The sequence below is a fragment of the Gavia stellata genome, chromosome 1 (assembly GCF_030936135.1).
Source record: "Gavia stellata isolate bGavSte3 chromosome 1, bGavSte3.hap2, whole genome shotgun sequence".
In the NCBI taxonomy this organism is placed as follows: domain Eukaryota; kingdom Metazoa; phylum Chordata; class Aves; order Gaviiformes; family Gaviidae; genus Gavia; species Gavia stellata.
This window is the reverse complement of record NC_082594.1, coordinates 26,384,932-26,399,858: the sequence shown is the minus strand read 5'-3', so window position 1 is coordinate 26,399,858 and position 14,927 is coordinate 26,384,932. Positions and strand designations below refer to the sequence as shown.

The 14,927-nt window shown below is 36.7% G+C and overlaps 1 protein-coding gene across 4 annotated transcripts in view; it reads right to left on the bottom strand.

Annotated features, from left to right (window-relative positions):
* The window catches only part of NBEA (neurobeachin), a 516,023-nt gene that overhangs the window by 277,535 nt on the left and 223,561 nt on the right, over window positions 1-14,927 (bottom strand). For all 4 annotated transcript variants that reach the window (XM_059826681.1, XM_059826675.1, XM_059826690.1 and 1 more), the window contains 2 exons: window positions 14,400-14,526; window positions 9,426-9,553 (listed from right to left, as the gene is read on the bottom strand). In XM_059826681.1, coding sequence (XP_059682664.1) covers window positions 9,426-9,553; window positions 14,400-14,526 — 255 coding nt within the window. The remainder of the gene's footprint in view (window positions 1-9,425; window positions 9,554-14,399; window positions 14,527-14,927) is intronic.

Genomic DNA, 14,927 nt, shown 5'->3' with positions numbered 1-14,927 from the left:
AAAGATATCTTGATTATTAATTAATGTAATGATGATAATATAATCAAGGACATATAATCTGAGTGCCAACAACAATTTCTACCCTTAAGTTACACTGGAACCACATAAGCCAAAGACAAAGGAGAGGGTATGAGTAGTTAACCTCTGTTACATAGTCTAATACATCTTAGTAAGTGTCCAATTCATTAGACAGGGATAGAGTGGCTCATATGTGTAATTAATTATTGGCAGGTTTACTTTCAAAAAGGTGCCAGATGCTATGCATTTCCTAGCTGCTATCTGGATCTCTGATCTATATGTTTCCTGCCATGTTCAACATCTGTTCAGAACATACTTGTGCACACAGGAACTTCAGTAAATCAAGAGTTAAATCTTCAAAATCGAGTGAATGTGTAGCCTCTTCACTTTCTGGTGTTTGTAATGATATCCCTTTAAAGGCCATCATAAAGCAATATTGTATGAAAGAAAAATGTTCTGTAACTGGTGTAGGGGTCAATATAGTTTGAAAATTTCACTGTGGATAAGTAACAGAGACTTCTGCTGTGGCACCTGCTCTTCAGTTCCTCCTCTGAATGCCAGTATTGGGATCTGTCTTGTCACTAGTAGCATATTCTGAAAAAGTGTGGAAGTTGCAAAGCTTTGAACCTTGACTCTGCTGGAGTACATGTAAATAAATAGGCAGATTTGAATATCCATTTAACCTTTCATCATTTCTTTGTTCCTATCATACAGACTTCTGGAAAACTGGTGCTGTTTTCTGTCTCCGTGTGGATCTGACTCATCAATGTTTTTTAGCAAGAAACACTTTCAGTCCTGAAGCGTTTGCAGAAACATGAGCGTACTGTGGAGCCTTTCAGTAAGACACTAAGAGCTAATCATAGATAAAGAATTTCTTACAACAAATTTCTTACAAACCTATAAATAGCAGTTTTAAATTAATGAACCATTTTTTTTTTCCTGTTTATGAAGGGATTACAACATGTGCAGGCAGGATTTCAATCAGCAGCGGCATTTTAAATTATATCCATTGGAGGATTTCAAGGGTTTTCGTGCCCTGTTTCAAAATTACCTATTGTTTTCTTCATGGTAAAAACCAAATCTTGCAAATTACTTGCAGAAATTCATAAAGTAAAAAAGGAAAATACATAAAAAACATCCTCACAGTGCAAATCAACACTCAAAGCTCGTAACAATATAAAGTTGTTCAATGTATTGTTAGCGATGATGAATGTTTTTAAACTTACTGAACAAAAGTATTATCTGTAACTTATTATTGTTCCAACCTCATTATCTGTTTTTGGACAGTAGTGCGATTTCAGTGAGATCTTTTTGCAAGTGTTTACAGTGAAAGATAAAAAGAAATCTATGAACAGGAATCCTACTACCACAAATTAAGGAAATCTGTCTTCCAGAGGATTGAGTCAGGCAGTTCACCGGCTTTACCCTCACTGTGCTAAACCTGCAGCATCACCTCTTACTAGACATAGAAGAAAGCACACCGAGACACCTAGGGCACATGGAAAGAAAGGATTGGAGGTGGCATGGAAGAGAAGAAATGTATTATGAACTCCTTAGCCTTGAAAACCAATTCATAGTTCCTGCCCCAGTACAAACCAAAGAATCCATAAGATTCCTGACCCTTACTGACCAGAGTGATCATGTCCATTGAGACATACACTGCAAATGGCACTAGCCTGACCATTGCTTACCATCCTCTCTGCAGAAACTTTTTTAACATTCACCTTGATTGCTAACAGAGATCCTCTGTTGTCTAATAGGGTTGAGTTCCTACTGCACTCCATCTCAGTCCTGCTTTATCAAATGCTTTCCTGTTCTTTACACTGCAATACCCATAGTGTTGTACCAACACAGTATATTACATAGCTACAAATGAATCAGATGAAATTTTCTTTTAGTTACTTTTCAGTTTTCCATTTATTCACTACATGATGATGGCATACCCCAAATGATAATGCAGAGCAAATATTGAAGTTGATTAAGAAATACACATGCAACTACTGCCGCAGCCAACACATTATAGAGTATCTTTTCTTTAAACAGATACCTATATTCATGAATATTGTACAAAAATAGCATCTTTTAAGCATCCTTTGTTTAACCGGCTAAAACTGGCCAACACATTGAAAAGTTATCAAGGGAGTAAAAGGCTGATCACATAAGTCTCATATCGGCAAGAAATCACATTAAAGTATATGTATGGCTATGCATTCATACACTTGCAAGGGCTCTCTGAAATCTGAGGACTAAACTATAGCTGTCATGAGCCTTATATGAGGCTTGTCTGAAGAGACAAACTTCATTATGCAGAGAAAGGAGAAAGTATCTCATACTAAAATGAGCTTCAAGGTAACGATTAAAGAAGTTCTTAAAAAATAAAAATAAGTTTTTTATATTTTTTATATATACATATATATATGAACACATATAAAAATCAGAAGAAAGGCTTATTTCATACAGTGACTTGAATACTGACCATCTTTGATGCCTCAAGGAAAGATGATATATTCTCGACTGCAGCAGTTGAGATGCAGTCAACCGCAGAACAAGGAAAAAGTACTTTTTTTACGGATCCCTGCAGGTGGCTAGCTGACACTGAAGTACATCTGTGTATGACCATGCGAACAAATGCAGTGATGGCAATGTTAGAGCAAATTAAGGTTAATGCAGACTATCATTCCTTGCAAGGTATGGCACAGAGGAAATGGGGATTCACAGGCTCCAAAGCCACAAAGAAGCTCCAAAACCAGTCAGCAAATCCATGAAATGTTTCCTCCTGAGAAGCTGGATTGAAGACTATGTTTAGAAAGAATGTTTAAAACAGTCATAAAGAGTACAAGTAACATCAATCTCAGTACTTGATGATAAGCCTAGTAAAGTTTTCCAATGTTATTTACCCTCTTTAGGCATTCTGCTGGTAGAAAGGCTAAGACATCCTGTAGTATCTAACTTTTTATCCCTTCTCTTTGGTATGTCGAACCAATCTAGCTCTTTACATTGTGCTTCATGGAGCTTATCTCCCATCCATCAATCACCCCTGTGCCCTGCTCTTTTGTTCCCGCTTCAGTGCGTGCATGTATCATTCCTGAAGTGCTGACTATAGGACCAGATGGTAGGAGTGTGACAGTGTGCTGCTTTTATCAAGCCATAACTACCAGTGGTGGTCATGATGGCTGGACCCCACCCAAAGTGGATTCAGGCGAGACAGATAACAACACAATAGCCAAGTGCTAATTTGAGCAATCTGCCCACCTAACCACAGTGCTGGTCAACATAAAATCTGTGGTTGGTATGCAAATACGACTATGAGTCAATCATCTTACCCCTATACAGAGTGAGCAGCCCAAGAGCCCTTTGAGCTCTCCTGCACAGCAGCGGGCTGCACGCCGGGATCTCCCCTTGAGTAGGGACGCTTCTCAAGAGGTTGAGAGATTCCTTGCTGCAACAGATTCTCGGTAAATGACTAATAGCATACTGAAACTTTGAAAACTTACCTAAGTGATATAAAGGATTGATTGTGCATATATAATCCTTTAGACATAAACCGTTGACCAAGTCTGGGACTAAGTCTGGATCTAGCTGCACCTAGACTCTTCTCTGAGTTTAGAACGCAAGGGGGTCCTTTCTGAATCTCATGACTCAACAGGAGGGTCTCCCTGAAAGTTTTGTCTGACCCTGTCCTCTATGCAGTAAATAATCAAGTGTACTTTGCCATCGAATCTCGTTAAAACACTGTCGCATTTAGCATTGAACTTTGTTAACTCACTATTTCATATCAGTAAAATATATTGTTGCTTCTCTCTTGTGAGTGAAGTGCACTCTTTCTCACTCCATCCACGACAAGGACTTTTACTGAAGTTGTACACAGAAATGAAATCACCTCCTCATTTATTCTTCCTAGGCATCCAAGTATTGGACAAGTCTTGGTTGCCTCAGCAGTGAGCTAAGACAGCCCAGAGTATGCTAATTATTATAACAATCACTACATTCTTTGAGAGGCTTCATTCCTGATCCCCTACCCTCTAGGTATAGTCTATATTCTTTGTTCCTAGACATTGGGCTCAGCATCTGGCTGTGTTGAAATTTGGCTTTTTCTTGAGTTTCGGTTATTCCACAAAATGATTCAACATACCTTTCCAGTGGAATACCTTTGCTTCTCATTTTGTAGATCTCTGTCTAAGCGGTTAGCTTTGCCAGGAACAATTCTGCACCATAATCAAGACTCTTAATAAAAATATCAAAGTAGGATCAACAAGTGGCTCTTAGAAATTTCAGCACTATGAATAGCTTCAGTTTTTACTTATGTGCTGTTAATGCCAGTTAATGCAAATTTTAAAATCATAACACTATTTTCATCCCCTTCCTCTCTCACTTGCTAATATTTGATCATTTATTTATTTTGTTCAGAATGTTGGCTACATGCTGTGCTACAGACTGGTAAGCAATTTTGAAAAGTCTGATTAGTTGAAAGAAAACATGCCTGGACACACAAACAAAAACATTTTGGATGTGGCAGAGTAAGATAAAAGAATGAGAGAACAATATGGACAGGAAAATAAAGTTCTGCAAGAGCATGCAATCTCTCTGCTCTATAGCATCTGTGCTCCTGAGCACAAAAATAATACAAAGGTTCTGAAAAGTTTCTAAGAGAAAGCCAAGGGCTATGTTAAGCACCAAAAAGTACTTTTTTTCCAGAAAGTCTAAGGGATTCCCAGACTTCTACAGTATCTCAGCAAAATGGTTACCTTGTTCTTCCTAATACAAAACTAGGCACTATTTGAGGAAATCAGAAACAAATTGTGCCAGCATTGGTAGATGCCACAGTTGTGGTCTTTGGGAGCTTTTAAAGGAGTGTCATTTAGCACCCAAGTTCTGTCTGTGGTTTCTAAAGGAGTATTTTAGGCAATTTTTCAACTGTTTCAAGAAGCCTCCTGTCAAATACCATACAAAACTAGTCCACCATCACTTCTACTGAATATTTTCATGGGGCCATGTAGTGAGTTAATGAGGAGAAACAGATTGTGCTCCTATCAGCACGAAAACATTTTCTGTTTCATCTGATTTGAATTGTGCGTGTTTCAGAAACATATCAAATGTACGCCAAAGAATTTGTAAGAGCTCTTTTGGAAAAGGGCTACCTGGCTGACCTTCTACCCAGGTAATGATATAGGAAAATGAAAAGTATTGGTAATGTTTGGTATCTCACTAAAGAGAAGGGAAAGCACTGTATGTGACTATGTTTCGATCTTGGACCTATTGTAACAGTTCAGGACACTTCAAGAATAGCTGCCGTGAAAATACTTTTACCCGTGTGTGCTTGACAAAAAGATACAACTTTTCTTTCAGATACAGATCAGATTACACTTGCCTGTAACATTTTCACCTAAAAGCTAGAATGTTGTAATGCATATTACATGGAGGGAATTTGCAGACCATATGGACACTAGAGTTAGTGAAAACATGTATGTGCAAATGTTAAATGCAACTCCACAATGAGCATTGCTAAGCTTAAATATGTGACCTACACACATTGCATGTTTGTTTCCAATTAGATTCTATACGGACAATTTTAACCTTTGCAACTTCTGTTCTCTGAGGCATTGAAAGAACCTCAGTTGATGAACCACAGTAGTGTTGGGCTAGTTTTGGTATACTCTGTTTGAAACTATTTGCATTCAATTGCAAATCAGTTCTTTTTAACCGATCATAGAGGACACTTATTCTGGGAGGTTGAAATATTTCGAATATAGCAAGATACCTTTGAAGAAAGACCTGGTTGTGGAAAAAGGGGCAAAAATGAGTACTATTTCAGTAAGTAAACAGACAAAGAGTTTTACCAATATGTTCTGCAATGCCAGATTACTACATGATAGAGTTGCTCTGCTACCAGTCACATTTTGGAATTTACATGAATAAACATGAAAAATTAACAATTTTGAGTATGAGTGGTCCAAGTTTTTGGTGTAGACTGACCAGATGATTGCATCCAATTCATTTCAACTCCACTCAAGAGTTAAGAATCCACTGCTTAGATGTTAAATATAATTTCCTCAAAGAATAAATCAGCCTGTCTTCCATGGGACAGAACGATCACAGAATCACAGAATCATTAAGGTTGGAAAAGATCTGTAAGACCATCAAGTCCAACCATCAACCCAACACCACCATGCCCACTAAACCATGTCCCGCAGTGCCATGTCCACACGTTGCTTGGACACCTCCAGTGAGGGTGACTCCACCACCTCCTTGGGCAGCCTGTTCCAATGTTTGACCACTCTCTCAGTAAAGAAATTTTTCCCAATATCCAGCCTAAACCTCCCCGGCACAACTTGAGGCCATTTCCTCTCGTTCTATCACTAGTTACATGGGTGAAGAGACCAACTACAAGCTAAAGCAAAATGAGGTGGCACGGTATGACTGCAAGATTTTTCACCAAAAGTTCGAGACAGCTCAACTACTACAAAAAGGTGAAATCATAACTAAGTTGTATACACGTTTCCAAATATATATTAACACCACCTATCTCAAAGCATCAGATATTCTGGAAAGTTTGCATAATTAACCTGTTTTAGAAGTATTATTTTTTTTCTGTTCCCTTTTCCTTTGTGCTCTCTCTTCAGTATGCAAAACTTTAGCTACAAAACTGTCAATATTCTTACCAAGTCTGAAATGATTTAGTAATTGTTACACACACGCATGCACAAAAGCACTAGACAGAGCTTCAGAAAAAAAGCACACACCATCAAGGATGCCTGAAGGTATTCAGATTTTAGCAAAAATTGATAGGGGAAAGGCTTCATATCATACGGAGGTTTTGAAAAACAGCAAGAGGAGGGAAGGTATTTTTATGTTTCAAGCTTGAATAAGCAGAAGAAAAGGACATGCTTTAGAGCATGCAACAGATACTTCTGTGGTGATCAATTTGAAAAACAGACAGCACCTTCAGACTTTATTAAATATAGTTTATTTGCTCATTTTTAATTATTATAACTAAAACCTTTACACACAAAGCAACAAATTAAACCATTTCATATAAAACTGTCAAGCTAATTACTGCTTGCCAGTAAAAATCAAGTTTAAATTATCATAGCCCCATAGGAATTCTATGTACTCACATATATTGAATCACACCACTAAAACCCCCTGTTTTGCAGAGTTATTACATGGATAGCCCTTTCAAGCACTTCAATGACCACCATTGGCTTTCAGTAAACAATGACAGGAAATTTATCAAAGTAAATCAGGTAATGGACTAGGAGAGAATTTAGAATTCCCTCTTAAAGGGAACTTAACTAGGCAAGAATTCAGTTTAGTTGAGATCAAAGGTCTCATACAGGCAATGAAGAAAGAAGAGAAAAAGTACACAATGACTATAAAAGCAGAGTTCTCTGTTAAAAAGAAAAAAAAAGCCCAATTATTTTAGAGGGAGCAAACAGAAATTCAAGTGCTGAGGTGTGCAGTGTAAAAATCTAAGCTGTGTTTGGATTTTTTTCTTTACAGATTACTATTTCAATATCTTGGGAAGAAAGGACTGGTTCTTAGAAATCAGGAACGAGACAGTGATTGAAGAGAAGGTTAGACATAACATTAAGGAAACATGATGGGAAGGACAGTACTTATTTTGGAACTCAGTGTTTAGTTCGTAAACAATGATTCCTGAGACTGAATTGGATAGCTGAATCATAGATGGGACAAAATTTGGAACAGCAGTCCAAGTGGGTATTGGAAGAATGCTACAGCCAACAAAATCATGTCTCTCTCTGGACAGGCAATGAGATAAACTCATACTGCCATATAGTCGTGAGGTTCCTGTGGCCTCTAGCTTTTCAGTCTTTGCCATATGCTGGGAACTGTTGGAGCCTTGTTCACACCATGAGTCTGACCAAAAGACGAAATCAAAACAGCATTGGTGAAGAATTTTTTTAATCTATAGAAGAGCTTAGGTGAAACCAAGACAGTTTTATTTGTATTGTATAAAAACTATAGTGCAATTAATCAATTGTCAAATGTAAAACGATAACACTGCTAGAAATTTTGCAACAACCTTCACTGAAATGAGAGATTTAAGAATGGAATCCTTCAAATATCTTACAGCCCTCTCAATGTTCTCAATGAACATCTCAGACCATTAACTTCAGGTGTCATTAATTGAGAACTGCGACTTACTCATAGGTATAAAATAAACAGTATAAAAAACCTGAAGCTTCTGAGAATTACTGAGCTAGTATATCCTTGGTATTATTAAACAATAATATTATTAAACATAATTAGACAAAAAAGGAAAAGTTTATTTAGAAGATTTCAGTTACTAGGTGCAAATATTTCTAGCATTAAGAATATAAGACAGCCAATGATGTGGGGAATAATAACTGAGACCATAGAAAGACTGTACACTAATATTTAGATAAAACACATGTATAATAGAAGGAGTTTTAGAATTTGAACACAAAGCTGTGTTTTTTCTGCGTAGACCTTCACACGTTATAAGCTTTGCCTTAATGAGACTTTTTCATAGAATCATAGAATTGTTTAGGTTCTGGGAAAAGACCTCGAAGATCATGAAGCCCAACCGTAAACCTCTCATTAAACAGCAATATTGTGTGTAAGAACAATTCTGGAAAGAAAAAGTTTACTTGACTGAGTATGTTCTTCTGGATATGTGATGTGGGATCAGTGCATGTTCACGCAAATTCCCCCATCGTTATTTTAACTGCATTAGCACTGATTCATTACTTTCTGCATGAGCTTGCCGCATTTGCACTTTCTGCATAATTTCTGCATTACTTAGTGCCTCCCTTATGAGGATTTATTATTTTCCCCAAATTTTGTAGCTATGAAGTAGTAAAGACAATGCATAGAATCCTTGAAAGTGTTCAAGGATACTTCTCTTTAAAAAATCATCACTTTTTATTCTGCTCTAGGGACAACTCTTTATCTGCCCATGTGAATCCAACTAACCCACCTGAGCAAACAGTGTCCCTACCAAATCCAGATGCACGTATCAATAATGTTGGAGCACAGTCTTCAATTTACTTTCTTCCACAGGAATTGGTTACACTTCTTAATTATATTTTTCACCAGTTTCTCAAATTGAGGCCAAAAGACTTATACTAATATAATTATTCTTAGGAGGAAATAGCAAATTATAGAGAGGTTTTTGCATTCCAAGACGGCAAGATGTATCTTTACACAGCATCTCACTTAGGGAGGGAAAAAAAGGGGTACAAAAGCTATCATTTTTAAATTCTTTAAATGAAGTTAAATGCAAAGAAGTGAAATCACAACACATTAACAACCGATTCATTTATTTATCAAAAATAGTTATATAAAGTCTTGTGAAAATTAAACATTGTTCATATCAAATGACGAATAGCTAAAATAATATAATTTTATAACAGAAACAGTACCTTCAATCAACAGCTCTTGTCCATGACTGCCCAACAATGTTCGGGATAGGAAAGGGGCAAAGTCAACAAAAATTTCTCGCAGGAGAGGGGCCACCTTTTCTAAAGCTCTTTCAAGCTTTGCAGTGATACTGTGGAAAAACAGAGAGCATGTTTGGAAGAACACTTAACAAAGAAGTTAAATGATGTCAAATCATACCTGTTTTTAAAGTTGCCGTAAGTTTCTTTAGCAAAGAGGATGATCATAATTTGATTAAACTTTACAGTGTTTAAATGGCTTTAAGTAAATGCAAATATCATGTCAGAGTCAGCAGTATGGAAGCCTCATAAATTCTACAGCATTTACAGAATACTCCAAAACAAATAAAATTTTTATTCTCATTTTCAAACATGATAAGAATGTCAGATATTCAAGCGTAAGTCTATTTCACCTATCTTAGCTTATATGCTATATACTCATTGTATATACATTTGAAAGCTTGAGAAGTTTTTATTCACCCAAAGCAATCACAAGTAACTTATTTTTTTGTTCAAGCTTTCAAATAACAACATCTGGCGTTGCAATGCTAGACAAGGGAGTGCATGAGGAAGCGTTCTAGCGCGGGTATCAAGAAAATCAATATTCTTTTCTTCAACCTTGAGGGAACATGATCCCAGGTAAATCACTTTGCCTTTGCATTTATACTTCTCTGCCTGCTGAGACTATATACACTCTTTGAAGCATGGAGTGTTCCTTAATTTCTACTTGTACAATGAGAAGAAGTGTTGTGACTTCTGTTTGCTTTTTACATAGCAGAAATAATATTCCTTTGTCTGAGGATACAAACCTAGCAAAAATACAAATACAAATACAAGGATACAAATCAGCAGCTGACGGTACCCCTTAAGAGTCCTCCTTCCATTTTAAAACCTGACAGGGCATAACACTTGTGCCCTCTGAAACTCTATGCCAAGATTAAAAACCTGCTGCTTTATCTCAAAGAAGTGAACTATTACTTAAAAACAGAAATGAAATTACATACATATTCTGGTCTACCAAGAATTTTTGCTGTTCATTTTCAGACTGCTGGTGGCTGGAGCGGTTTTCTTCATGCTTGAATTACAGGACCAAAATATTATTGGCATTTAAAAGTGCAATTATAGGAAGAAGCTACTATCTGAAAACACTAAATAAATGTGGACTTTTAAATCCAGATCACATGAAGATTCCTACATTTAAAAAGAAAGCTTACATTATAAGCACATTGGTAGTTTTCCTTCATTAGCTTAAAATTATTTTACTGAATTCCTATAGCTTATTTTCTTTCAATGTGCTGCTTTCCCATTTCAAATTCAGTTATTGATTTTCTAATATTCTAAAGGAGGGATTCAGATCATCAGCCTTTTATTTTAGATGATTAGCTGAATTTCACTATGCTAAAGCCTCTACCGACTATACTTGAAATGCATGCGACTAGCTTAGAGTTTTTAATTTGCAACATTAATCTACCCCAAGCTTTTACCGCTAGAGGTAAAAAGCCTACTAGATTAACCCAGACTTCTCTAAACCATGCTTTAAAATATGCTGTCACTGCAAATTGGTCTAAAAGGCCTAATTTTAGAGTTCATTTACCTCTGAAAACTTTACATACAATTGAAAAGATTCAAGTTTAAAAGTTTTTAAATTAAGATCAGTTTTTGTTTAAGAATCAAGTAATATGGGAGGTGTGGATGTGCTATTAATCAACGTCTTCAATAAGCTACTAATAAACGCCTTGTTGTCACATGGCTAGCTGATGGATCTTGTACATTATGGATCTATTCATGGGCAATTGGGAATAGTATTCTGTGATAATGTGAGAACATAGTTTAGCACTGTTTAAAAATGCATATCAAAGGAAAGAAATTAATATTTAAATAGAGAAAAAAGAAAAAAAATCGGTTTTCCTTCATATAATCCCTGGTGCATTTACATGTTGAAAACTGACTGAAGTTCTCGTTCTTCAGTTTCAAAAAGAAAAGTAAAATTAAGAAAAAAACATACACAGAGACCCCAAAAATGTTTCAGGGAAGTAGGTGGCCCATCTACTCCCTTTCCTGTACACACGCGCACAGAGGAGCAAAAGAGGAGAGAAATCGATCTGATTCTACAGCTGTTTCTAACATCTATTGTACTTTATAACGCATCCTGCAATCATTAGGGACTCCCTGTGGAGATTAATGTAACTAGTTTTCATGACTGAACTAAGAGATTTTAAGGGTTTTTTGTAAAGAATGAATATTGTGGTTTTTTCTCTCCATTTCTGGACATTCAAGGCAAATAAACTCTTAATAGCTTCCAAATTCAATATTATCTATTTTGCAAATTAAAGGCAACACACATCAGAAAATAAATTATATATATTATATATATAAAATATATAGATATATATAATTTCTATATATATAAAAATGATAAATTGTGACAGGAAAGATTGAAAGAGCACAGTAGCAACATCACATGAAAAGAAATACTTTTAAAACTGTGAACAAAAAGACTAAATAAACCTGTGGACAGTGGTGAGGCCGCACCTCGAACATGGTGTTCGGTTTTGTGACCCTCACTACAAGAAGGACATGGAAGTGCTGAGGCATGTCCAGAGAAGGGCGATGAAGCTGTTGAGGGGTCTGGAGCACAAGTCTTATGAGGAGCGGCTGAGGGAACTGGGGTTGTTCAGCCTGGAGAAGAGGAGGCTGAGCAGAGACCTTATCGCTCTCTACAACTACCTGAAAGGGGGTTGCAGAGATGTGAGTGTTGGTCTCTTCTCCCAAGTGACTAGCGACAGGACAAGAGGAAATGGCCTCAGGTTGCACCAGGGGAGGTTCAGGCTGGATATTAGGAAAAATTTCTTTACTGAGAGAGTGGTGAGACACTGGAATAAACTGCCCAGGGAAGTGATGGATTCACCATCACTGGAGGTGTTCAAGGAACGTGTGGACGTGTCACTGCGGGACATGGTTTAGTGGGCATGGTGGTGTTGGGTTGATGGTTGGACTTGATGATCTTACAGGTCTTTTCCAACCTTAGTGATTCTGTGATTCTGTGACTACCTATTGCTTGAATTGGTCACAAGAAAGTGCAAAGAGACATGGGGGCACACAGTGTTCCAGTCCCAAGTATGCTACCTTCCCAATCTCATTCCAGGCCAAACTTCTACCTCCAAATCAAGACTATTGAATATCTAAAAGTCCAAGATCATTCTCCTGTTCACTTTTCTCTACTCAGTCTACAGCCATAAGCAACTCTTTTCCTATGCAGCTGCTATAAGGGAAGGCTTAGATAAATTAGCTTTCGCTTCATGCTCTCTGACCCCACAAAGAACTCTGATTTTTAATCTCATAAAAGCTGAAGCACAATGAATTCAAAGTGAGAAAACCAAAATTATCATTATCAAAATAAAGTTTTAGTTGTTTCTTGTGGGGGAGATGGGCACAGAAAAGGGAAAAAAGACCAAAAGACATTTCTTGGGTGGATTAGATTTTAAGTTATCTACATTTCTGATATTGTGCTCCACATAAGTTTTTTCAGTCACTTATTTCAGTTACTACTCAGAGTACAACTACTTCTGAGTTCAGATTCTGAGTTCAAAATGTGAATTCTAGATTTTGCAACTGAAGATTTTCTTTGACTCCTGGACAGAAACTTCCAAAATGCTTGTGAAAAAACAAGAACATTGCATTGGTTAAAACAACTGAAAAATAAACTGATTAACGATTCAGTTTATTTTTAACATCGTTCAGTATCTGTATTTTTAAAAAGATTTCACCTTCAGTGAACCACTGTCCTAAAATACAAGGAAGACAACAAGCAAAAGGAGTGGTTTAGTTATGCCACAATTTTATTAATTTGCCTTGTAACGCTGTCAAGCAATAAATAACGCCATACATACGGTTATTCTCTCCTTGATCATTTGCACCTTTTTGGAGTGGAGCCAACAGCCCTCACCCTTTCAGCCTGGGCTCACACCCGTTGCTGTGATTCCATCTGCACCACTCATCTGACACTTCAGATAGGACCAGCAAAAAAAGGCAATTTTTGCACTGTGTGTTAAATCACTGAAGCACCAATACTTTTTTTACAGGTTACCTAGGGCCCTTGATTTAAGTTTATTTCCTTTCTAGTTCTTTAGGGAATGAGCTTTCAAGCTCATGAACAGCTAGCTGTTGCTAGGTTGCTGTCTGCACTCCAGTCTTCTTAAAACCACACCTTGAAGTGGCCGGACAACTAAGGGACACTTGGCAACTTCTTAGTATACCCTGTGTCAGGTCTTTAGGGCAGACAGGTGTGCACCTTAAAAAGGTCAAAAATTTGTCTTTCAAGTGTGCTGCAGCACAGCCGAATACCTTTACAAAACAATAACCTATTATACAAAGATTTTTAATAGGAAAGTAATAATCTATGATATAAAGATATTTAACAGGAATTTCAGAGAGCATTTTCCTGGCTGCCAGTCAGTGTAAGAGGGGTATTAGCTACCCCATGGCATGTGTCTCTTGCAACACCAACTCAGATCTGGTGCACCGTTTAGTTAGCTGCATGAATACATGTCTGGTTTTGTCCTCTCCAGTTTAAATAGGGCTTTTGTTTACTAAGAAGAAGTTGTGTCTCTTTCCACTTGCTAGTGCTCCATTGCCAAGTTGTGCTTGCGTTCCAATTCTTACTATCATTATTGAGCAATGCAAAAAGCCAGTCAACTAAAAAATTACTTCTAATTAAGTTTTAGTGTCTGGCATAGTTCTTAGAAGTTACACTTTTCAGTGAAGTGTTAGTTTAGCATACATTTTTAGTCCCCCAAAATTATGTAAGTATGTATTGTACTACATTAATAACTACAATAATGTATATTAAATGAGCTAAAATATATTTATACATATTTTTCTTTTTATACCATTTTGTATGTATGAAGTTGTTGTGGGAGGAGAAATTATAATTAATATTAAAAGATAGAACTTGCGTACCTCATGTTTTCAGCTGAATCCTCTGGCATTGGAGCAACAGTTTGGACAGCTGGGAGGTTTTTGCTAGTAGCACCATTCACAAAGCTGGATGACGAAGAGGAAGAAGAAGATCCTGAGTCTACTGCACCTGTCCCCCAAAAAATACAGGTCTTAATTCAGTCTGAAGAAACATAACTTTTAGAGACTTTTAATATAGTCCTTGTCTTATTCATCTACTTTTAAGTAAGGAAATAATGTTATTTATTCTAAAACAGTTAAAACCATTCCATATGATTATCACATAAATTAATACCTTATTTTGCTAGTATAACAATAACAAGCTTAAAAAGCTATTGAAAATCAGGCAAAATAAATCCTTACCTCATTTTCATTATTCCCAAATTATATTCCAAAGATGAAAACATTTTTACATCATCCTGTAAAGCAAGAGCTTTCTAAAATAAAGGTATATTTAAGATGAGCTTGAGTGGAGAATGGAAGTTTAACTACTTTTTTTAATATATATATGCACACACTTCTTGGTTGCCC